The sequence below is a fragment of the Phyllopteryx taeniolatus genome, chromosome 1 (assembly GCF_024500385.1).
Source record: "Phyllopteryx taeniolatus isolate TA_2022b chromosome 1, UOR_Ptae_1.2, whole genome shotgun sequence".
Lineage (NCBI taxonomy): Eukaryota > Metazoa > Chordata > Actinopteri > Syngnathiformes > Syngnathidae > Phyllopteryx > Phyllopteryx taeniolatus.
The window spans coordinates 20,983,192-21,007,132 of NC_084502.1; the positions used below are offsets into that span (position 1 = coordinate 20,983,192).

The 23,941-nt window shown below is 42.1% G+C and overlaps 1 protein-coding gene across 2 annotated transcripts in view; it reads left to right on the forward strand.

Annotated features, from left to right (window-relative positions):
- Positions 1 to 14,453: 14,453 nt before the first annotated feature.
- The window catches only part of sema3h (sema domain, immunoglobulin domain (Ig), short basic domain, secreted, (semaphorin) 3H), a 65,624-nt gene continuing 56,136 nt past the window's right edge, over positions 14,454 to 23,941 (forward strand). For both annotated transcript variants that reach the window (XM_061780279.1, XM_061780287.1), the window contains exon 1: positions 14,454 to 15,032. In XM_061780279.1, coding sequence (XP_061636263.1) covers positions 14,933 to 15,032 — 100 coding nt within the window. In that variant the 5' untranslated portion in view covers positions 14,454 to 14,932. The remainder of the gene's footprint in view (positions 15,033 to 23,941) is intronic.

Below are 23,941 nucleotides of genomic sequence, written 5' to 3' on the forward strand. Positions count from 1 at the left end.
GCATCTGACTTTAATGCAGCTGGCATGGGTTGAATTTCCACTCAATACCACATTCACAGGCCTAATTTCCCTACTTGTTGCTAGGGAAAATTTGTAGACTTAGAAAAGAATATAGCGTGATCCATAGCCTTCTCAGTTTACCACAACTCTACACGCAGTTTGCTTTTTTTCCGTTGGCAAAGCCAGGTGCTTCTGGGCACTAGAAATCAGAGGTCGGGGACTAGTGATGACTCAAGTCAGATTTATAAATCGCTAATTTTAGCACTTGTGACTTGCTTGCTTAAAACTGATGAAACACTCGACTTGAATTAAATAATGTGACAAGTCTTGTCTAGTTGCATCATCATTTTCAAAATAGTGTGCCTTTTGTTTTAGAATTTTTTTGGGGTGGAGTGCAGAGGCCATCTCATGAAGCAAGTATGGAGGAAGCAGGATTATTATGTTAGGATTGAGAGGTTATATTTTTGATCAAATTGGGAAAAGGGACACCTTTCAGTGTAATCCAAAATTGAAGGAATCTGCAACATGCAAGGTTTTCCAAAAAACAAACAAAATACACTAAATTCGTCACTATGAAACCCACAAAGACAAGTAAACTACGTTTACATTAATTTAGCTAACAAATAGCTGGTCAAACATTAAGCGCCATGTCAGTTATGCTTTTGAAAAGACTAATGGATAATACAGAGACTTGTTTAAAAACCATAAAAAATGATTGTGAAATGTGTTAGTACAGCTATCTAATGCAACTACAGATACTGAGAGCAAAGTGCGAATATATGTTACTGAGCATGATTGTATGGCTTGCTTGAAATTTAATGGGGACTTGACTTGCTTGGTTTTTGCGACAGTAACTTGGGACTTGCTTGAAATGTTAAAGTTAAGACTTGAGATTTATGACTTGAAAATATACAGTATGACTTCCATATTTGCTAGAAATAATACCTATTGTAGGTTTCAAGCAACATGTCTCACTAGAAATGACTGAAATAAACATATGCTACTGTTAGCTTACCCTGTTACTGTGCCGAACAATAAAATGCCATTAGTGCTGCAGTATTAAACTACAGTCTCAACTTTGCTGTCGCAGTCTGTTTTCTTGATGCGCTTCGTCTCCCGTGGGATACAATTTTAGATCAAAGTCCCTGCAAGCAAACTATAGTCATTTTCAAGCATAGGAAAATGAGCCATTTCTTCTTCGCAGTCCTCACAGAGGAGGCTTTATTCAAACCAGGGTGAGATGATTGCTGCCTAAAAAGCATAATGCTACACCAAGCCCACTTGGCAGCAGCAGCAGCAGCCTCACACTCTTGACTGATGCCTGTGCTGCAGAGAGGGCTTGTGTGGGATGCAGAGGTGAGCCAATTTGCTCCTGTGTGGGATAGTGGGACACGTAGCACCGTCATATCCACAAGCTGCAAGGAGTATGCAACAGAGTGTGTGGTGTTTCATTAGAAGACACCACTTACCTGTGACCACAGGAGCAAGTGGAGGTACAAATAGATTTGATGACACCTGGAGTATGCACTTTCCTTTAAAACATGTAAACAATCACATTTCTCTCAGCTTGACTCCTGGGCAGAGGGAGTATTTCAAACTTCCTTGTTGCACAGCAAAACTGTTCCAGCACAAAAGATCTACCATTCTGCATAACTATGCAGCTGAAAAGGACAGGCAATCAATCAATAAAAAAATTAACAGCAGAGACAATGGGTGAGTTGACTCTTAAATGTTATATGTAATACAAAGCATGAATACCGGTGTCTGATAGTCCTTTTTGCATTATTAGAGTAATTTCCTGTTCCGAATTTGCCATTCAGTGTCGTGGCCGTGGCTGGAAAAAGCCCCTTTTTTTTTTATTGCCACTTGGGGCAGTTACGGATGCAGCAGATGCAGCAGATTCAATTGGACCTCGATGAAGTAAAAAAATATTTACAGTGGAGACATATTTTGCCAAACCAACTTTTTTTATTATTTGGTATGTAATATTGTCTCATTGCCTCAGTAAACGTGAAATATGAATTAAAGTCGTCCATGCATTCCTAAGTTCCAGAGGTTTTTCTGATGAAAGGACTGAAATCAGGTCATTCGAACTTCTCAACCTTATCTATGTCACTAGGGTAGATCTGTGCCTTCCCTCTCCAATTCTGAACCAGCACCGTCAACATAACAAACACGTGTGCTCTCACAAGTGGGTCTTCTACAAGGAGGCAACCAGTCAAAGGAAAGGCAGCAGTCTTAGCCAAATATGGTCAAAGCGGATACAAAGCCGTCTCAAACAGAAGTAGCTGTCAGCAATTATTTGTTTAATGAAATTGACACTTTTATACTAACTCCATGTGAGAAAGTCACTCAATGGAGGTCTACTGTAAATAGCCCAAATATGGGACCTTGAAAGAATTCTTAGAGTTGCGAACTATCGCTTAGTCAAGTCTTTTATTTATTTTGTGTGTGTGTGTGAGCCAAAGATTGAGGTACAAGTGAGCTGTAGGCCACAACTAATATGGCAAGCCTTCTTAACATTTAAAAGCTAAGGTTGACTACCCGGAATTAAGATTGTAGATAACTATGTCATTCTGACTAGAGTTACACTAATTACACTTAAAAAAAAAACAGTTTAATTTACACTCTTTATTGGTTTTTGTACAACACAAGTGTTATTTTTATTAATTGAAAGCAATTTTAAAAATGTGGTGCTTTTTGGGGCCTGGGATGATGAATGGCATTTCAATTTGGAAAAAAAATGACATTGTGGAAGTAAATGGAAGTGTGAGCTTGTTTGCAGGAATGAATTGTACTCGCAAGTCAAGGTACCACTGTTCTTTTTGTATTTCTTTTTTTTACTCGTCCTCTTGCTGCTCAGCAGAATTTGTGGGATTGCCAAGAACCTATTCGACTCTTCTTGCTATTGACCCTTTTCCATTATCAAAACTAGGTACAAGCAACTATTGTTTTTTTTCCATCAGATTTGGGATTTGAGGAGACAGAAAAATAAAGTTATTCAAATGCAAGTTTACACTGTTATGCTTTTTATAGGCCACATTACTCCAGTGGTCCATTTTCTTGCTACCCTCAGACCCTCTCGAATTAAATGTTGAAGGTAATTAAAACACACACACTAGACAGTAAAACTGAATATATATTTGACAAGTTTTCCAGGAGTTTGGTGTGCGGCCTAGATCTAAAAGTGGTTAGTGCTCCACCGTTTTCCATATAAAACCACCAATGGGTCGTGCTGAATAATCAAGATCGCTCATAAAGAACCCTTACATTCCTTTCAATGGTTAATTTGAAACCACAGTACATTATTAAGTGAAACACACTAAAAACCTGTAGAGTATATTATGATGCAATGAAAGTCTCCCTTCCTCTTCTCTGTGTCACTGCTGTATTTATGGAAAATGACTAAAAGCTCTTCAAGAGTGAAACCACAGCCCGGAAGGAAGGTCGTCACAGCCTACTCCACCCAAAGCGGTGGTCGGACACCGCGAAAGAGGCAGAACAGCGCTAGGATTAACGCGGGCAGCATTAAGGCAGGCTGCTTATGTATGTTCTTTTTTTCTTTTGTTCTCAAATCGCCTTGTACTCCCTTCTTACTCCTCCTCTAGCCCGTGATGTTCGCTTGTGCTGCTCCACAAGCTACCGAAAGCCGCATTTATATAGCAACCTATTTTTAGCCCTGCTCAGCCCTAACTATTTTTAACCAATATGCTTTCATCGCCTGCTCAAATTGTCCAATGAAACAAGAATCAACGCACACAACCTGTCCAATGGGAGGACGGGGAAGTATAGAAGGGGCGGGGATTATGCAAACTGGAGCGAGAAGAGAAGAGATCGTCGAATGGACTCAGTTGTCACTCTGCTTGACACTGTGGCAGGATAAAGGAAGGCACGTCGTTGAATTCAAGCGTCTTTATTCTTTGACTGCTAACAAAACACTGGCGTGAACAAAACAAGTTTGCGCCAAAATCATGACCGCCAATATAGTTTCCCAGCACGCCCCCACTCTTTATTTTGTAGCGTTTCTCTTGGCTGCACTGTTTTTTGCTGTAATTTGGAATTTTTAGTCCTGTTAGATTTCTGCCTCTATGTGCTGCCATGTCAATCTAATCTGCGCAGTGCCTTCAGAATTATAGGGCTGGCCCATTTTACTTCAACTATATCAATGGGACTGTTTAAATCCCAAATAACCAATCCAATTACATATTTGTCCTCCCAAGATCAACAAGCTCTACCTCAATGATGGCGGCATTTTTCTGTCCTCTGATTGGTTAATCAGTGAAAACAAAATTTGACTAGCAAAACACATCTGCATTGATCATCATATATGAATGGAATAATAAGCATGTGCTGTGTATGATTTATTTAATTTAATATTTGTCCCCCCCCCCACCATGATATTAGACAAATATTGATTTAGGTAATGATGTGGCACAGTTACTGTTATACGTTTGTATAGTATTGCTAGTTTCTGTAATTGCGACGTGATGTTCCTCACTGAGGAAGAAAGAGGAACAAAGATCTCGCCCTGTAACGTATTACTGTACTGCATTTTAAAGTTTGTTTCCAGAGTAACAGAACTGAATGATAAACGCACTATTAATGAATTAAATACAAATAACATGTTACGTATTTACTACATGACAATATATTTTAAACAATGTAAAAGTGCTGGAATTGGGTAAACGAATCTGCCGTTCATCGGTTTGAATGGCATTACACTGACATTTAGCGGTAGAAGCTGCACATTACAATAAGAGTGCGTTCAATTGAAACAATTCGTGATATAGACATGGACAGATGCCGCAACCACTGGCCGGATCACACGTAAAAGTGTTCGCACCTTACAAAAATACCATTCAGGGGCACAACGAGGACACACAGGAAAGCAGTGACGACCACCATTTTGGGCTCATGTCAGTGGTCAGCCTCCCAGGGAATCTATCACATGGCCAATATGAGAACACTAAAGAGGTGGTGTTATTAGTCATTCTCCCAAATTTTTAAATTGGTAAAATACAGTAAAAACGACCACATCATCGGACTGCAAAAAAAAAGAAAAAAGTTTTAACTCTACTGTACATGTTTATAATACATAAATGGATGTATGTAAATAAATTGTTTTTCATATTTTTGCTTATGGACTAACTGCTCCAAAAGGAGACGTTACAGCTGTGTGACTAAGTAAATTTACTAACTTTAATTTTTTTAATTTCTTTCTTTCTTTTTTTTATTTGCTACGTTGATATCTATAAATAATTGAAAACAATTATTCTTGATAGCCACGTAAATGTGAACGTTACCTAATGCATTCCTGCGTGCGTGAATGGGCTTTGTGTACTTTGTAGGTTGTCGCTTCATGAAGCGAAGTCATTAGTTTATGCGGCAGGTCATCCACATCCAATATGGCGGGCGCGCTGACGTATGGCGGGAAGGGCCAAGGGAAAGGTCGCGAGTTTGTCTCCTCTTGTCGAGTGGTCCCCGAGCAATGACGGAAGATGGCAGCACCGGTTCACTGTGAGTTCAAACACAACCGCAAGGCAAGTCTTTTCACCTTGTTAGTGAACTAGTTCAAGCTTTTGGCAATGGTTGAATCCCCACAAGGATAATTACCTAACCCTTTCCATAAGAAATAGGACAGTATGTTGTTAAGAATTAGGACAGAAAGCCTTTACTATCATCAATATTTTTTGCTATCACTAACCGGTAGACGACCTTCTATTTTTAAATGATTGAACAGGACGATAAAACTGCCGTCTTTTCATACCCACATCCAAGGAGATGATTTTAGTTGAGTGTGTCATGTTAGCCTTTGACAGTAAACTAAATGAGCTGGCATATTTAGGCACCTACGTAACATAATCTTAACTTCCATCGACGATTGTTTCGAATAATGTATGCACACTGTAACAAATCCCTCCGACAGTGCCTCACACCCACCAAATGTTGGTATAGAAGTAAAACTTTCAAAATATCTGTATATCAAAATACACTATCGTTGGAGTGATACAGTGCCCTCCCTAGTTTGTAAAAATCGGATAAGGATTAAGGATTTTATGCCGCTTTTTATGTCGCAAATCGGCCCAATTTTTTTTGCCCAGAAATCAGTGTAAATCATTAGGAAATTTGTGACCCAAACCTTGACTCTTTAGTAGACAAATGCCCGGATGCTGGTCTTATTAGTTGGAATCTCTGATTTGTTTTGATTTTAAATTGTTCGGTTCCAGGGTCAAACTGTTGCCATTAACCTTTATTAATTGTACATGCCATTTTTTGAAGTGGACATGCTATGGAAAATGTACTTTTGAATGTTTGTATACAAATAGTTAGGTCTCTGGAGTGCCTACCCACCTATTAAGTGTGAAACTAAATGACCAAATAAGTATTGAGTTATCCCCCTATTTCTGAAAATATGTCTGTGAGCGAGCTGTTCTGCACTTACGCCCTGCTGTTTCGGATCAGAGGGGCTGATTTAACATAATAACCACCGTCACCTACGATGAGTTTCTCAGCCAATTATTGGCAGCTAGGCTGGCCAAAGTTTCAGAGGGAAAGAAACACTAACATGGCTGTTTAAGCACTATCATGTAAGAATATGTCTATATTAATTCTTGATCCTTGGGCTATTTTGAAGAAGGCATGCCACAGACATGTTATTAGACATCTGGGAACGGTTTTAACTTGTGAAAAAAAGTGCATAATGTGTCTGCTTTAATAACATTTTAACATTTCATTTTCTTTACTGACCAACAAGTGTAAAAGTAAAAACATTCAATGTACAAACATTCTGTAACCTTTATGACACGGTGCATAGAAGGATCTGAGGTAAACCAAGTCGCTTAACATGAAGACCTAATGTCACTTTAGCTACATTCTACTGAAACATGAGCTGGTTTTCTACATCACAATAAGTTCCATTTGCGTTACAATGGTTGTCATCTGTCGTCATTTTTACCTTCTGTGGTGGTGTCACAAAAAAACAACGTTATTAGTTTAGATGATGCCCTGCGATTGGCTGGCAACCAGTTCAGGGTGTACCCCACCTCCTGCCCGATGACAGCTGGGATAGGCTCCAGCACGCCCGCGACCGTAGTGAGGAGAAGATGGATGGATGGATAGTTTAGATGAGCTGACAGACTTTGTCTCGTCATGCGGTTTGAACCAGCAACATTTTCGACGTATTCATCCCGAAAATCACAAAAGTTTAAGACAGTGAACCCCAACCACCTGACCATGGAGTGGAACTGATCCGTGGGACATTTGTATTGGGCTGCACAAAGACTGAACCAAAAACATTTTATTGATCATCAGAGACCTAGAGGAGTTTAATTTTGAAAATCAGGTGCATCCGCCTATACCTCTCTACACATCAAACTGCTCAGCTCAGTTGCGCTATACTGTAGTAAGAAAACAAGCCCACTAGATAGGAAAAATGAGTACACAAGAGCTACTTTGGAAAGAGGAAAAGGCCAGATGGTAAGACAGAAGAAGAAAAGTTTACTTCTTTCAAGAAAAGAATAATACACAGACAGTAAAAGAGAGAATTTAAGACAATATCAGCAGTCCTCCTTAAAATGAGTTTAACCCAACAGGAGGTAATTCTCACGCACCAAGCCCACCCACTCTGCGATAGGCTAGCAAATGAGGCAATAAAGCCTTCAAAACTGCCAAAAAAACAATACATTCCATGCTTCCATTTCCAACATCTTATTTTTGTGAAGCAGGATTTTCTGCAATGAGCGTGACCTAAATCTATACATAAGTAACACGCTTCCGGTGTCATTGTCTCCCATGACCCAAGCTCAGACATGCTTTTTTGAAGAGAAATAAGCGCGTGGTTCCAACTAATATAAACAACTACATTAAGCGTAATGGTCAATTTGTTTTTATTCGTTTCTATGTCAGTCCGTCAAAATACTGCTTTACATCAACCTGTTATTTAGAGAGAAAAAAAGGTTGGGGATTGCTGTATTAAAGGACAACAATTGATTCACGTACATTTTTCCCCCCAAAGTTGATCAAAGAAATGTATCGAAATGCCCATTTTATGCAGAATAATTTGTTCAACCTTTTATTGAATAGGTAATAAATGACCTCCAATACAGTAATAATTGTAGGCACAGTGCTAATCAATATGCTTACGTAATCAAAGTGGACACTTTGGGCTTGGTGTCAGCCCAAGGAGGAGACACAAACCTCATGCTTCTGAACAAACAGAACAACTCGCTGACAATGAGGACTCATTACCCGCAGCGTTCGCACTCAATCCATGCAACACAGGGAATGTGCACGACAACCAGTGTGTGTTAGTGTCAATGTGCTTCATGCAGAATGGGAGCGGTGAGATGTGAGGTCAGTAATGATCTCTACAGCCAGAGCTCACACACCAGTTGACTAATGGATGTCACTTGTCAGCGAGAAAATCAGAGGCTTTTTGTTCGAGTGGGAGCGAAGTTTTCTGTTGTAATTAAGAGGCCTGGTGGTCAAGTCACAAATTATCCTGTCATAATGACCTAATGATTTAGGAGGCGCTAGTTGTAATACTGTATCTGAAGATCTCTCCTCTCATCTCTCCGCCACAACACACAGGTATGTGACTATCATGACAACTGGACCACCTTTCTGTTTTGGAAAGAGCTCCTAGATTAGTAGCACCAGTGTCTGAGGTACCATGTTTAAAAATTTTATCCGTTTCTTGTTTTTGTTTTTCATCGTGTGTCGCTGCAGGATTGCAGAATAAGCGAATGAGAACTGCAATAATTAGGGCAGTGTTTCCCAACCTTTATTGAGCCAAGCCACCCATTTTACATTAGAAAAATTTCACTGCACAACACCTAACATAAGTGTCACAAAATGTATGACTACTGAAATAATAATAAATCTTGTCTCAAAACACTTACAAATTTACTTCCTCAGTGTGAAATCTGGGCTTTTTAAATTGAACACAAAGCTATTATACTCACAGGAAGCCATGACATATTCTGTTGTGAATGAAGGGCAACAGGTGGATGCACAGGGACAGTATATTGTACCTCATGCTGTCTAATGGAAGAGCATTTGATTGTTTTTGCCCATCACTATACGTCGCCGAATAAATATTTATTTGTAATAAATGAATAATAATTTTCTGTTGAACTAAGTGAAATTGGATCTTTTACCATGGCAAGCCAGATGATCTCTCACGGCACGCTAGGGTGCCACGGCACCTTAGTTGGGAATCACTGAATTAGGTTGTTAAATGCAAAACATATATATCCATCCATCCATTTTCTGAGCCGCTTCTCCTCACTAGGGTCGCAGGCGTGCTGGAGCCTATCCCAGCTGTCATCGGGTAGGAGGCGGGGTACACCCTGAACTGGTTGCCAGCCAATCGCAGGGCACATACAAACAAACAACCAGTCGCACTCACAGTCACACCTACGGGCAAATTAGAGTCACCAATGTTTTTGGGATGTGGGAGGAAACCCGAGTGCCTGGAGAAAACCCACGCAGGCACGGGGAGAATATGCAAACTCCACACAGGCAGGGCCAGGGATTGAACCCGGGTCCACAGAACTGTGAGGCTGACGCTCTAACCAGTCGGCCCACCGTGCCGCCATATATGTAGGTTTTATTTAGTTTTGACTTTTCTTTTTCAAATTCAGTTTTAAATATTTAGAGCAAATTTGTTAGTTTTTATTAATTAGTATTTTTTCAAAAATGCTTCATTTTAGTTGAGTTTTTATTAGTTTCAGTATTAGTTTTACTTTTTTTATTCAGGGTATTTCTGAAGTGTGAGATTAACAAAAAAGATCACAATAAGTATTGCGTAATAGAAACACAACAAAAATTACCATTTAAAAAAATATTTACTTTCTGACAGATGAACAAACATCCACAAACCAAATACAGGTACTCTATAACAGTCCACAGAATTTGAAGTGCGATAAGTGGAGTGCATATAATACTGCTTCTGAGGTTAGATTAGATGCATCACAACGTACAGTAAAACCATTCATGAGACACATTGTAGTATGGCCTTTTTAAAAATATGTTTATATGTTTAACTTAGGCACGGTGGCCGACTGGTTAGAGCGTCAGCCTCACAGTTCTGAGGTGCAGGGTTCAATCCCTGGCCCCGCCTGTGTGGCGTTTGCATGTTCTCCCCGTGCCTGCGTGGGTTTTCTCCGGGCACGCCGGTTTCCTCCCACATCCCAAAAACATGCATTAATTGGAGACTCTAAATTGCCCGATTCTGGTCCAGATTCCAGTTCCTCATTTCGATTCCGGCTCTTTTAGGAGGCTGGTTCAAAAAGGTTTGGATGGTTTAAATAAGGAGTGTCCGAATTATGAACATCCATTTTCTTAGCAGCCCGCAACATAGACTAAAATGAACTCAGGGTTCTCTATAACCAGTATAAATATCAAACCTACGACGTAAAACGCAATGTGTGTGTAACTAACCCAAAAATAAATTGATCAAGGCGATCATTTATGCCGCCTATTGCCCTCACAATCTCCTTTTGTGACTCCAGCACAGCAAGGATGAGGACACGGCCAGTTCATGTTCAAATTAAGTAAATTCAAACGACTCTTTTTTTCAGTGAGGGTCGCTGGAGGAATCCTCCGTGTCTGTGACACTAGAGACACAAAACGGTGGACGAATCCCGCGAACATGTAGCACGTTGTTTGGGACTGCGTGTCCTCTCCTGTGTATTAAAATAATTAATTGAGTAATCAAACAGGAGTCAAAAATGTTGATATCCTCTTCGATATGCTGATGTGCTTCTATTTGAATTCAAAAGATCTATTACAAATACCATACATACAACATTTACGCATGAACCTTTCTCTCATAGGGCTGAGGTTAGGTTACTGTATGAACACATTTGTTGTGAGTTATAAAAATACATGGTATTTACCTTGGAGTCCGCCACATGTGAGAGTAGTGTCACCTATGATTGCAGCGATTCTCTCCTCGAACGGGGTGAGGCCCTCCGCGCTGGTTGTTTCGCCTGTTTTGGCCACACAAAGGCAGTGGGCAGCTGGCTTCAGCTTCACATCCACCTTAATGTCTGTGCTCTTTTTTAGTTCAGTGTGTGTGCGCTGTTCTGACTCAACAGCATTGACCACCGCACACGCGCTGTCCCATTCACTCCTCTTTCACTTGTTGTTAATGCCGGAGGACAGCGTGCCAAAAGAGGCTTTTCTTGCGCACCTCCACTCCATTGAGCAACTTCACATTCAGAAAATTTATTTTTGTTCATTACCTTGCTCGTTTTCCTTTTTTTCTGATCATTCAGCGATCGGGATCTCAGGTGCAGGGTTCATTTGAATATGATTTGCATATTTAAATGTAGCGGCACGGTAATCGACTGGTTAGAGAGTCTGCCTCACAGTTCTGCAGTCCAGGGTTCAATTCCCAGCCCCGCCTGTACGGAGTTTGCATGTTCTCCCCGTGTCTGCGTGGGTTTTCTCCGGGCACTCCGGTGTCCTCCCACATCCCAAAAAGATGCATGGTAGGTTAATTGAAGTCTCTAAATTGTCCCTCGGTGTGAATGAGTGTGAATGGTTGTTTGTTTATGTGTGCCCTGCGATTGGCTGGCAACCAGTTCAGGGTGTACCCCGCATTCTGCCCGAAGATAGCTGTGATAGGCTCCAGCACTCCCGCGACCCTTGTGAGGATAAGCGGCTTGGAAAATGGAAGGATGGATATTTAAATGTGGGCGTGGACAGGGAGGGGTCGGCTATGCCAAAATGTGCGCTCAATTCTGCGTTGATTGGGATGTACGAGGGAAATGTGCTTGGATTCATGCGTACGCACAAATTCATCCATCCATCCATCCATTTTCTGAGCCGCTTCTCCTCACTACGGTCGCGGGCGTGCTGGAGCCTATCCCAGCTGTCATCGGGCAGGAGGCGGGGTACACCCTGAACTGGTTGCCAGCCAATCGCAGGGCACATACAAACAAACAACCATTCACACTGCACCTACGGGCAATTTAGAGTCTCCAATGCATGCATGTTTTTGGGATGTGGGAGGAAACCGGAGTGCCCGGAGAAAACCCACGCAGGCACGGGGAGAACATGCAAACTCCACAAAGGCGGTGCCGGGGATTGAACCCCGCACCTCAGAACTGTGAGGCTGACGCTCTAACCAGTCAGCTACCGCGCACAAATTCATACATCTGGATATTTTTGTGCGTTCCACGTTTTCAGGATTTCAGGAAATCCATGCAAGTCTTTGTACATGAGGCCCCAGGTCCCCAACTGGCAACCATTATCCCTGTACCGTGATTGTGTGTGGTGGGGCGTAGTGCATTAAAATTGGAGAAACTGGTCTGGGTGAGGCGAGATGGTCACAGGGCAATACTAACCCGCAACCGTTACCTCATTTTGTATATTTGGTGATTGTTTTAATCATTTGAATTTGGCAGGCTTCTCTGTGGTGTGTAAAATTTACAAGACATTTACTTTCGAGGCATATTTTTTCCCGAAAGATTTAATTAAACTCCAAATGATACCACTTTTGAGGCCTTTGACTTTGGAGGTACCTCTGTCAACATATTGTGGACTGTCTCTGGTAGTATCAGTCAAAACTGTTACATTATGTACTATGTTTGTAAAGGTCAAATGTTTGATAAGGCTCTTACAATGATGACATGGAATTGTCCACAACTATTTGTGTAATAATATCTGATACATACATGACTGTTTAATGTTGCTTTAGCAAGCTACTCCTTCAGTGATATGACCAACTAAAACCTGTCATGTTAATGATTAAAACAGAAGTGTCTTTTTCATCACGCTGCACACATTCATGTAAAGCAGGTTGGCCTTGGATGACTTAAACACCAATTTATAAAATATGTAATCACAGAGTTTAACTATCTGCAAGGTGATATCTTGCCAAAACAAGGCCTAGTTAAAATACAGCAACATTTTGGAACCAGAAATCCATGGAGAGAGCATATACTTGTTAATTTGTACTCAACCTAAATTCATTATTTATCTCAATGAGTTGAATAAATTGTCCCTGCTAGCCTGTGACTGAACTCGAGAAATTGCACACACTGCTGCTGCACCCCAGTGAGCTGTTATGTATTGTATTGAAAAAAACAACTGCAAAAGCAGACACAAGCTTTAATGATTGCATTTGGGTTAGCAGGAAATATCAGACATAATGAGACAAACCTTGGCTCAATGAGAAATGGTTTGCTTTAAAATGAATATATGAAGAATCTGTCCTATCATCCTACAGTGGAACCTGTAAAGAGAAATGCCCCTCGGGGTTTCCAATTTCGAATTTGACCCACCATTTTAGGGAACGAATACGATTCACGCACTGTGGCGTTCCCACCACAATTACTGATGAAGTCACGCAACACGGCAGCATATCTTGTGAAACCTCAGCTCAGAAAGTATTCCAAAAGCCTCCCAAAAGGGGTGTTATGAGAAGAAAAACAAAACAAAAAAAGTTATAGCAGACTATGGACCAGAGATTGGCAACTAGTGGCCTGTGGGCCATAATTGGCCTGCTACCAAGTATATCTGGCCCACCAGCTGACGTTGGTCAAGGCCCGATTATGATAATGATAATTTTCCACTATATCGCATGTGTACTATGTGGAGGACAATTTCTGAAACTCTCTGTAAAAAATAAATTGCGGCTGGATTTGTTGTCACTACAAATGTATATGCAATAATATGAGTCTATATTTGGCTTACGGTCTATAGGGACAGTCTTCAAATTACACATCCCAGGAGTGAGAATAACAGCCTGTAGCAATTTCATTTATCTTCAATTAATACATTTATTAGATTACGTTTTTTTGTACATGATATATTAATATAAATGAGGATAAAAAAAAGTTTTTGTTTTTAGTAGAAAAGCAGGGTTTGACTGATGAAAATGTAATTTTGGCCCAAAGTTGAATTGTCAGGAAAAGATTTGGCCTGAGGGCTAACTTAGTTGTCGACCCCTGCTATGGACGATTTATTGTTTTATAATGGTTAAAATCTTTTCACACTTGTATGGAAAGTAAGAATGTTGTATTGGACCTTTTGGGAGTTTCTTAATTTCAGGTTAGACTTTAATGACCCACAATTAAATGTTACGGTCATAATCACATCTGTGTTCATCTATGTGACACCAACTACTGGATTACTGTTAGGACCTAATATGTGGGGGATTTTGACTTTTTGTTTGTGATGCACATCACTTTTACAAATGAATGAATGACGGAACATTGTGATTTAATAGGTTGTATTAGTTTTTATTAACAGTTTAATACTGAGAAAGTTGGTACTTAGAAAATAATCTGTGAGAAAGGAAGAGTGAATAGAAAAATAGAGATGAAGCACTGGTGGGTGGGAGCATTTGTCTATGTGGGTGTGGTGAGTGTGTGTGTGTGTGTGTATGGGTGTGTGTTTGTGTGAGTGTGTGTGTGTGTATGTGTGTGAGAGAGCGAGAGTGGGAGAGAGGGAGAGAGTCACATGCAGAGAGGAGCAAGGAAGAGAGACAGAGCAGAAGAGAGCTGTCAAGCTGCGAGGAGGCAGTGGAGAGACATCGTTTTTTTCTCTTCTTCCCTGGAATACATTCTCACCACATCTCTGACACCCACAGACACACGCGCACAACTCAAAGATAGAAGCCCACAGATGGTGCTGCTACACTCTTATATGTGGCGCTAAATTATTTTCATGACTTGGACTCTCGCCCTGCACACTGGGACTATTTAAACCAGCATCTTCGTGACTTGGACTCATATTTCAATTGGATTTATTTATATATATTAATACTGTATATATATTTATTTTTTAACAGTGCACCACTTTGATGCTGCGGCGAGTGCACCTGAACACACTGCCACTAACACTAAGAGAGTTTGGGCACTTGTAAATTGCTTGAATTGGTCTGATCTGGTGTGACTTAGTGGGTGTGAGGAGGAAGATGAGTGGACCGGCAACAGCAGTGCTTCTTATCCACCTCGGAGCCACCTTAACAGGGGCCTGGAAAGCATCTCAGCCACGACTGCAGTTCACACACTCTGGTAAGAAGAAGCACACATCTTTATGATCCCTTTAGATCTCACACATCAGTCACTCCATCACTTCAGACGCACAAACACTACTTCCTACATTACCTTCCTGCTCTTATTTATTCTCACGTTGGACATATCTTCACGCAATAGTCTTTTTAGAGTGTCAAAGCTTTGTTTGTAAAGATTTCCTTCTCCTTTGAATATGAACATTTTTGACTTACACATTCAGTGTTTTAAAAAATACTTCATTCATTCTGTGGTAGAAATCAAATAGAGACAGTTAGTCTCTGATGTTATGGTCTCTGATGGTGTAGTGGTACACTCTCCTGACTTTGGTGCAGGCAGCGTGGGTTCAGTTCCCAGTCACTGATGATGTGAGTGCAAATGGTTGTCCGTGTCTATATGTGGCCTGCAACTGACTGGCGACCAGTTCAGGGTATAGTCCACCTTTTGCCTGAAGTCAGCTGGGATAGGCTCCAGTGCCCTGTGCTCCTAACCAGGATAAGTGGTGTTGAAAATGGATGGCTGGGTGGGTAGTCTTATTTAATCAAAACTTAAAAGAAAAAAGAAGAACTGAAGGTGAAGAACTTTGTTCCTTGAGGTGAATTTAATTTTTGCAAAGTCTACTGAGAGTCATACGACATTTGTAACAAAATCTGATTTGCAACAATCAAAAATCAAATGGTGCACTGCTGCACCCTCCTGAGATGCCAGATGCTGGACCAGAATTTCCTCGAAGCCGTCCGGAAGTCTTTCTCCATGGCCTCACCGAACCCCTGCCATACCCCGAGTTTTTGCTTCAGCGACCACCAAAGCTGCATTCCGCTTGGCCAGCCGGTACCCATCAGCTGCCTCAGGAGTCCCACAGACCAAAAAGGCCCGATAGGACTCCTTCTTCAGCTTGACGGCATCCCTCACCGTTGGTGTCTCAGCAATGGAGGCACGGAACATGGTCCACTCGGACTTGATGTCACCAGCCTCCCCCGGAACATGAGCTAAGTTCTGTCGGAGGTGGGAGTTGAAACTCCTTCTGACAGGGGATTCTGCCAGACGTTCCCAGCAGACCCTCACAATAGGTTTGGGGCTGCCATGTTGGACCGGCATCTTCCCCCGCTATCGGAGCCAACTCACCTCCAGGTGGTGATCAGTTGACAGCTCCGCTCCTCTCTCACCCGAGTGTCCAAGACATGCGGCCGCAAGTCCGATGACACGACCACAAAGTCGATCATCGAACTCCGACCTAGGGTGTTCTGGTGCCAAGTGCACGTGTGGACACCCTTATGCTTGAACATGGTGTTCGTTATGGACAATCCGTGATGTGCACAGAAGTCCAATAACAGAACACCGCTCGGGTTCTGATCGGTCTCACTGTAATTGCCCACGTGAGTATTGTAGTCCCCCAGCAGAACGATGGAGTCCCCAGCTGGAGCGCTCTCCAGCACCCCCTCCAAGGACTCCAAAATGGAGGAACTACTGTTTGGTGCATAGGCACAAACAACAGTCAGGACCCGTCCCCCCCACCCGAAGGCGAAGGATGGCTACCCTCTAGTCCACCGGGATAAATCCCAACGTACAGGCGCCGAGCCGGGGGGCAATAAGTTTACCCACACCTGCTCGGCGCCTCTCACCGTGGGCAACTCCAGAGTGGAAGAGAGTCCAACCCCTCTCAAGAGGACTGGTACCAGAACCCAGGCTGTGTGTGGAGGCGAGTCCGACTATACCTAGTCGGAACTTCTCGACCTCACACACCAGCTCGGGCTCCTTCCCTGCCACAGAGGTGACATTCCACGTCCCTAGAGCAATTTTCTGTAGCCAATTTTCTGAAATTAATTATTTCATGGCCAAATTTGATCTCCGCTGTATAATCGTATAACGCATGAAGAGTTTGCTGCAGAAACGAAAGCAGACATTGTTTCTGTTTTTGTTATTGTTTTAAGTATCATTCACTTGTGCTAATGCTAGCACACTGCCCAATGACTCATCATGCGGGTGTTCCACAAGAACATAATCCCGATCAGCGGTCTGAATAGCTGAATTTCCATGGAGTATTAGGTGTGCACTGTCACTGCACACGCTTCTGCAACCTTGTGGGAGCAGCAATTGTTTAGGTTGGGCCTCATGTGAGACAAAAATCAAGTTTCTGACACTGTGATGATTTCATCTTGGCCCAAAGATGGTTGATTACGACGTTAGAGATTATGCCCAAAATGTTGGTCAAATTCCAAATTGTACGACCTTAGAGGCACTTGACTTGAAGAATTTCGCTGTACTTAACGTTTTGTGTACATTTCCAGTGCAGCTATGCATGTTTGGAAGACGACACTGTGCACATGAACACTTACTGGTAGAGCATACACAGGTGTAGTGACGGTCATGTTCTTGGAAAATAGTCCAGTTTTTATGATTTAGAGCTAAATTCTCATGAGAACACATTGTTTTGCACTTTGACAATGATTACCAAAAACACCAAGAAAGTGTCAGTTAAGCAGTCAACCTAGAGATGAAGATGATGCTTGAGTTCTTCCAGGAGGGAATTAAGCTTGAATGGCATCTCTACATGTGTACATGTAGGCTCTTCAGCCGAAGTGGGGTTGCATGGAGTTTATGTGTGCACACAAGTAGTACCTGTGTGCAACTTGTGTGGCCACGGTAGTCTTTATTCTCCGTATTTCTTTGACCAACTGGTATACTATATGTGTGTTTATATATCTGGGGAAATCAGCATGCTCATCTTTGCAAAGATTATAAGCACGGAATGGATGTTGTGTTGTGATTGTATTGGCATCAATGACTGTGTGTGTGCGTGGGTGGGTGTGGGTGTGGCTGTGTTCTGCAACTCTCTGTGGGAGTTCCATGTTGTGGTCATTTCTCTTCCCATCACCATTTTTTTCACTCATATTTTTCCTCCAATAGATAGAATAGATGTTTTAGTGTGGAATTGCTATAATTAGAAGTAGCTCTAGGATCCCGATATACATTTGGATTTGTGTTGCTAAAACAATTGGAAATCCTAAAAACCTCCTCACCTCATGAATATAGGCTCCTGAAAGCTGAGACGGAACACACTCTCATAGTCAGTTAATGAACTACTAATTATAGGAAAATATATTTGTTTATGCATTTCATATGGCAACGCATTTTAAAAGGGGATTTTCTCCAAATATAAAAAGACCCTGTCACAGCTGAGTGAACCACTATGCTAGCAGTGACAAAGGTAACTTTTTAAAGTATTTTAAACAATACATACAATTGTTCTAACAATCAAACAAAAAATACTTCGTTCGACAAAAGAAAAGCTAAACAGTGGACAGAAACAGTACTGCAGGGAACTAGCGTGCAGTTTATTGATAACCTCTCCTCATATTGAACGTACAAAACATAAAAATACCTGTAGCTTACTGGTTCTTGTTGAGGAATATAACAAAGTCAGTCCAGATGCTGAAATCCTGTGTGGATTGACATGCTGGTCTGTTGCAATTGTTGGATGAGAGAATCCATCCATTAGCTATCATCCATACATTTTCTACAGTGCTTGTCTTTATTAGGTTAGCAGTAGAGCCTAGCCCAGCAGAATTTGGGCGATAGGCAGGTTACAATCTGGACTGGTCAAAGGTCAAATGCAGGGCAGGGATTAAAGAGTCTCGTGCTAAAATTTCGGAGCTTCTGTTTTGATGTTATTGCCGTGTTTAGCGCAGTAATGCTCCCCAAAACCTGCGCATAACAATAAGGCTGCTGTGGCTGACCTGCTGATGAGCTGGTTCCAATGCAACGTCCTTCTTTAGTCAGCAAACCTTTTGAGACTGATTTAACAGCCTCCTTCCTCCTCCTTAATATTAATGCGCGATTGACAAAATTCTGCACAACTGACAAGACAATCAACAGATTAGTCACTTTTGTGCCCATCCTAAGTAATTGTTCTCACAAGCATGCCATTTAGAAGGCGGACTTCACTAATTTCTAGTTGGGTTCTGTGGTCATTTAATGCACAAGAGAAATAGAAGATTAGGGTTAGTTGTGGGTAAAGTTAAAAAAAAACGATCATCTTCAGTATTGTTTTTTGAAATCAGAAATTAAATGATATATGTCATTTTAGTACTAAACAAATGATGCAACTTAAAATGAAACAGTGTGTTTTTAGTGAGCGAGTCATGGAGGCATATTGTCTAGCTCTGTGGCTCCAGAGCTACATGTGGCTCTTTCATCCCTCTGGTGCGGCTCCCAGTAGCTCTGGAAAATAAATCACGAGTAATAAATTTTATCTTAGTTTCTTCATTTTTAAAATATAATTATAAATTTGAAGATTATGCCGGACCGTTAAAAATGAAAAACGATTCATTTGATTAAAGTATGTGTCATAACCACCAATGTGCGACACCCTCCAGCAAGTATTACCATAGACGACATTTAAAGTACGTACATATACATCGGGCGGCGCGGTGGTCGACTGGTTAGAGCGTCGGCCTCACAGTTCTGAGGACCGGGGTTCAATCCCCGGCCCCGCCTGTGTGGAGTTTGCATGTTCTCCCCGTGCCTGCGTGGGTTTTCTCCGGGCACTCTGGTTTCCTCCCACATCCCAAAGACATGCATTAATTGGAGACTCTAAATTGCCCGTAGGTGTTAATTGTGAGTGCGTATGGTTGTTTGTTTATGTGTGCCCTGCGATTGGCTGGCAACCTGTTCAAGGTGTACCCCGCTTCCTGCCCGATGATAGCTGGGATAGGCTCCTGCACGCCCGCGACCCTTGTGAGGATAAGCGGCTCAGAAAATGGATGGATGGATGGACAAACATCGACCCTGACATACTGTAAGTGCTGAACCTTACGTTGATGTCGCAGTCGTATTGGCCATGGCACAGTCTGTGATGATGCCTCATTCATTTGCTGCTTGGAGTTTTATCAAGTGTTTTACACTCAAAGTTACAACTCGTGATTTAAGACTGAACCATTACTTTTGATTGTATTTGGCCATTCTAACGCCATTTTACAAATATACAGTCATTTGTAGATTTTGTGGCCAATACGATGGCCACATTCAATGCAGCGGATGTGCTGACGTATGGCATAGAAAGGGCCACCCCGCTCAAGGCGGGGTCTATGAATATATTTCTATCCAACTACTCTATTTACAGCCCTAGTATGTAGACGCAGTGTGCTGAGGTTCATGCTCCAGTACAAGTGATAAAATTATGTCGCATAAAGGAGCAAACTGCATTTTTGGTTTGCTGCAGGTGGCTAATTTAAGTTTGGATTTTTTTTCATAAATACGATGAGGATTCATTTAAGCATTTTGGGTTCCATTTCGGAGATAGCGCATCTGTGGCGGGGTGCAAATGCTGGCAGATTCTGATTTTTGTGCAAATTCAAGGCTCATTGCGTGTTTGCCATTTTTGTGAGGGCCTGTCCTTGGAGATGTACTTGGTGGAGTGATCATTTGCAGAAAGTCGGTCTAAATTTTGCCTGCTCAGGCCACATATAACTGCCAGCTGGTTATCACCAGCTCATTCTGTATTTAGCAAGTGTACCCACTCTTATTGTCTGTTTCCACACCGGCCAAAAGTAGTGAGAAATCCTCCACTCAAGCACGGATCACTGTGATTATACATCGTCCTCTTCCACACAGATATGTCGCCGTCCAGATGTAATTGTGCCTCATTTAAGGGAATGACAGGAGCCGCTTTGATTGGCCGTGAATGAAGTTGACTGTAAATACACCCACAGTGGCGAAGCCTACCCACTGTTAACTCCACCGAGCTGCGCTGGTCTACGAAATTGCCAACACCTATCTAATCCGCCCCGCCGCACAGTTGTCATGAAAATAGGGCCCTTTTATTGTATTTGAAAGTAAGTTTCAACCCAGTGTCTTTTTCACAGAATTGCAAATGTGAAAAAGAAAAAAAAATCATCTTCATTTCAGATGTCAAAAGGGTTTTGTGGCTCTGATGATTTATTTTCTGTATGAAACAGGTTCAAACGGGTTCTTTAAGTATTTAAGTTGAGGCTAGACCCCTGGTCTAGCCAGGACATTGTTGGGATAGAAATCATTAGCCTTTGGCTGCATCGCTGGTTTTGCCCCAATGTTTGGGTGGGAGAAAACTTAAGTCCACACATAACCTCAACAAAATTCCACATTCTAACCCAAATGTCCCACTTTCTCTAAAGCAGACCAAGACCACCATGTGGATGCATTTGACAATAACATACAGAATGTGGCATCTTTCAGCAACACAATCAATTACAGCACAGAATGTAAAACCGCAATCCCAGCAAAGCAAACAAGCCACCAACCAACAATTCAATATGTACTGTACTAGATATACTACAATATATAACTAACAATCCTTAAAATATGTAGCAACAAATGACAAATTCTCCCGTTCAAAATACTCACATTTCAGGGCTTTTTGTTTGCTTTTAGGAGACACATCCTGATTGGTAAATTATAGCCAGGCTTGAAATTCAATATTTTCCTGAGTACATCACATGAGCATGCACATACATGCACACACAGAGCAAACAGACTGCATACAAACAATGTGTGTTACCGTGCCTCATCACATTAATGAGAGGCTCCTAAATGCACTCACACAAACACGCATGCTTAATAGGAATTCCGTGCGGACCTACAAATGCCCAAGCACATTGCAAAACCATTGCATGAGAATATGAGAATGTTGGGTAACACTCCTGAGGAGATTAATCAGACAGTATTATGACTTGACTCATGATGATTTAATTTGTATTTCACTTGAATTTGCATTTGTCCATCCATCCATTTTCCGTACCGCTTATCCTCACTAGGGTCGTGCTGGAGTCTATCCCAGCTGACAAGAGGCGGGTACACCCAGAACTGGTAGCTAGCCAATCCCAGGGCACATATAAACAAACAACCATTCGCACCTACGGCCAATTTAAAGTCTTCAAACAACCTACCATGTTTTTGGGATGTGGGAGGAAACCAGAGTACCCTGGAGAAAACCCATGCAGGCAAGTGGAGAACATGCAAACTCCACACAGGCGAGGCCGGATTTGAACCCGAGTTCTCAGAACTGTGCTAACCAGTCATCCACCATGCTGCCTTACTTGCATTTGTTTTTGATACAATTGTTCTGTATAGATCACTCTGTGGGGAAATCAGCAAAGATGTCGGCTTTGACCTGTGACCTTCTGACTGCTTCTCACGTGGGCACAAATTCCATTGATGCTTTTTGGACAAAAGCCCAAACTGCAATGTAAATGTAAATGAGTGACTGTGTGCCGTTAACGTTCAAATTGCTTGATGGGTGAGGTTCGTCCCAGTTTTGTTCACAAATTCTTTGTAAAAAAAAATATATATATATATTACTAAAATAGATGATAGATTTATGGCAGACACACACATATATATATATACAGTATATATATCAGAATCAGAATCATCTTTATTTCGTCAAGTATGTCAAAAACACGCAAGGAATTTGTCTCCGGTAGTTGGAGCCGCTCTAGTATGACAAGAGACACTCAATTGACTGAGAATACTTTTGAGACATAAAAACATTGAGAAAAACAGTCACTGAGCAATAAAAGGTTGCTAGTAATCTGGTAATGCCGATACATTTTTATTAAAACATTTTTTTGACAATTGTGCAAATGGTGCAGATGCTACTCAGGCACATGAGTGGCCAGTATTGGTCAACAACAGATATGCAAATAGTGCAGCGTGGCGAGACTACTACAGTGAATGCACGAGTAATGTATAATTGGCTCGACAGAAATGTGACAACAAATTCAAGACAAAAAAAAATTGGCAGCATGTTCCAATGGAATTGTAAGTTAACTGTTTAAGAAGTTAATGGGAAGAGGGAAGAAGCTGTTGGGATGTCTGCTAGTTTTAGTTTGCATTGTTCGGTAGCGCCTACCTGAGGGAAGGAGCTGGTGACCAGGATGTGGAGGGTCCAAGAGGATTTTGCATTCTCTTGTCTTAGTTCTGGCAGCATGCAAGTCCTCAAGGGTGGGAAGGGGCAATCTTTGCAGCAGTTTTGATTGTCCGTTGCAGTCGGAGTTTGTCCTTTTTTGTAGCAGCACCAAACCAGACTGTGATGGAAGAACACAGGACTGATTCGATGACCGCTGTGTAGAACTGCCTCAGCAGCTCCTGTGGCAGGCCGTGCTTTCTCAGAAGCTGCAGGAAGTACATCCTCTTCTGGGTCTTTTTGAGGATGGAGTTGATGTTGAACTCCCACTTCAGGTCCTGAGAGACTGTAATTCCCAGGAACTTGAAGATCTCGACGGTTGACACAAGGCAGTTGGACAGCGTAAGGGGCAGCTGTGACGAAGGATGCCTCCTGAAGTTCACAATCATCTCTACAGTCTTGAGCGTGTTCAGCTCCAGGTTGTGTCGACCGTGGTGTCATCTGCAAACTTCAGGAGTTTGATAGCCGGGTGCGTTGAGGTGCAGTCGTTTGTGTAGAGAGAGAAGAGCAGCGGAGAGAGGACACAACCTTGGGGCGCCCCGGTGCTGGTGGTGCATGTAGATGAGGTGATGTCCCCCAGCCTCACCTCCTGTGTCCTGCCCGTCAGGAAGCTGTAAATCCACTGGAAGATGGCAGGCGAGACGCTGAGCTGGAGAAACTTGGAGGAGAGAGGTTCAGGGATGATGGTGTTGAATGCAGAGCTGAAGTCCACGAACAAGATCCTCGCGTAGGACCCCATGCCGTCAAGATGTTCTAGGATGAAATGCTGTCCCATGTTGAATGCATCATCCGTGGACCTGTTTGCTCGGTAGACAAACTGCAGGGGGTCCAGCAGGGGACCTGTGATGCTCTTGAGGTGGTCCAGCACGAGGCATTCAAAGGACTTCATGATCACAGATGTCAAGGCGACAGGCCTATAGTCATTCAATCCCGAGATTGCAGGTTTCTTGGGGACTGAGTTGATGGTGGA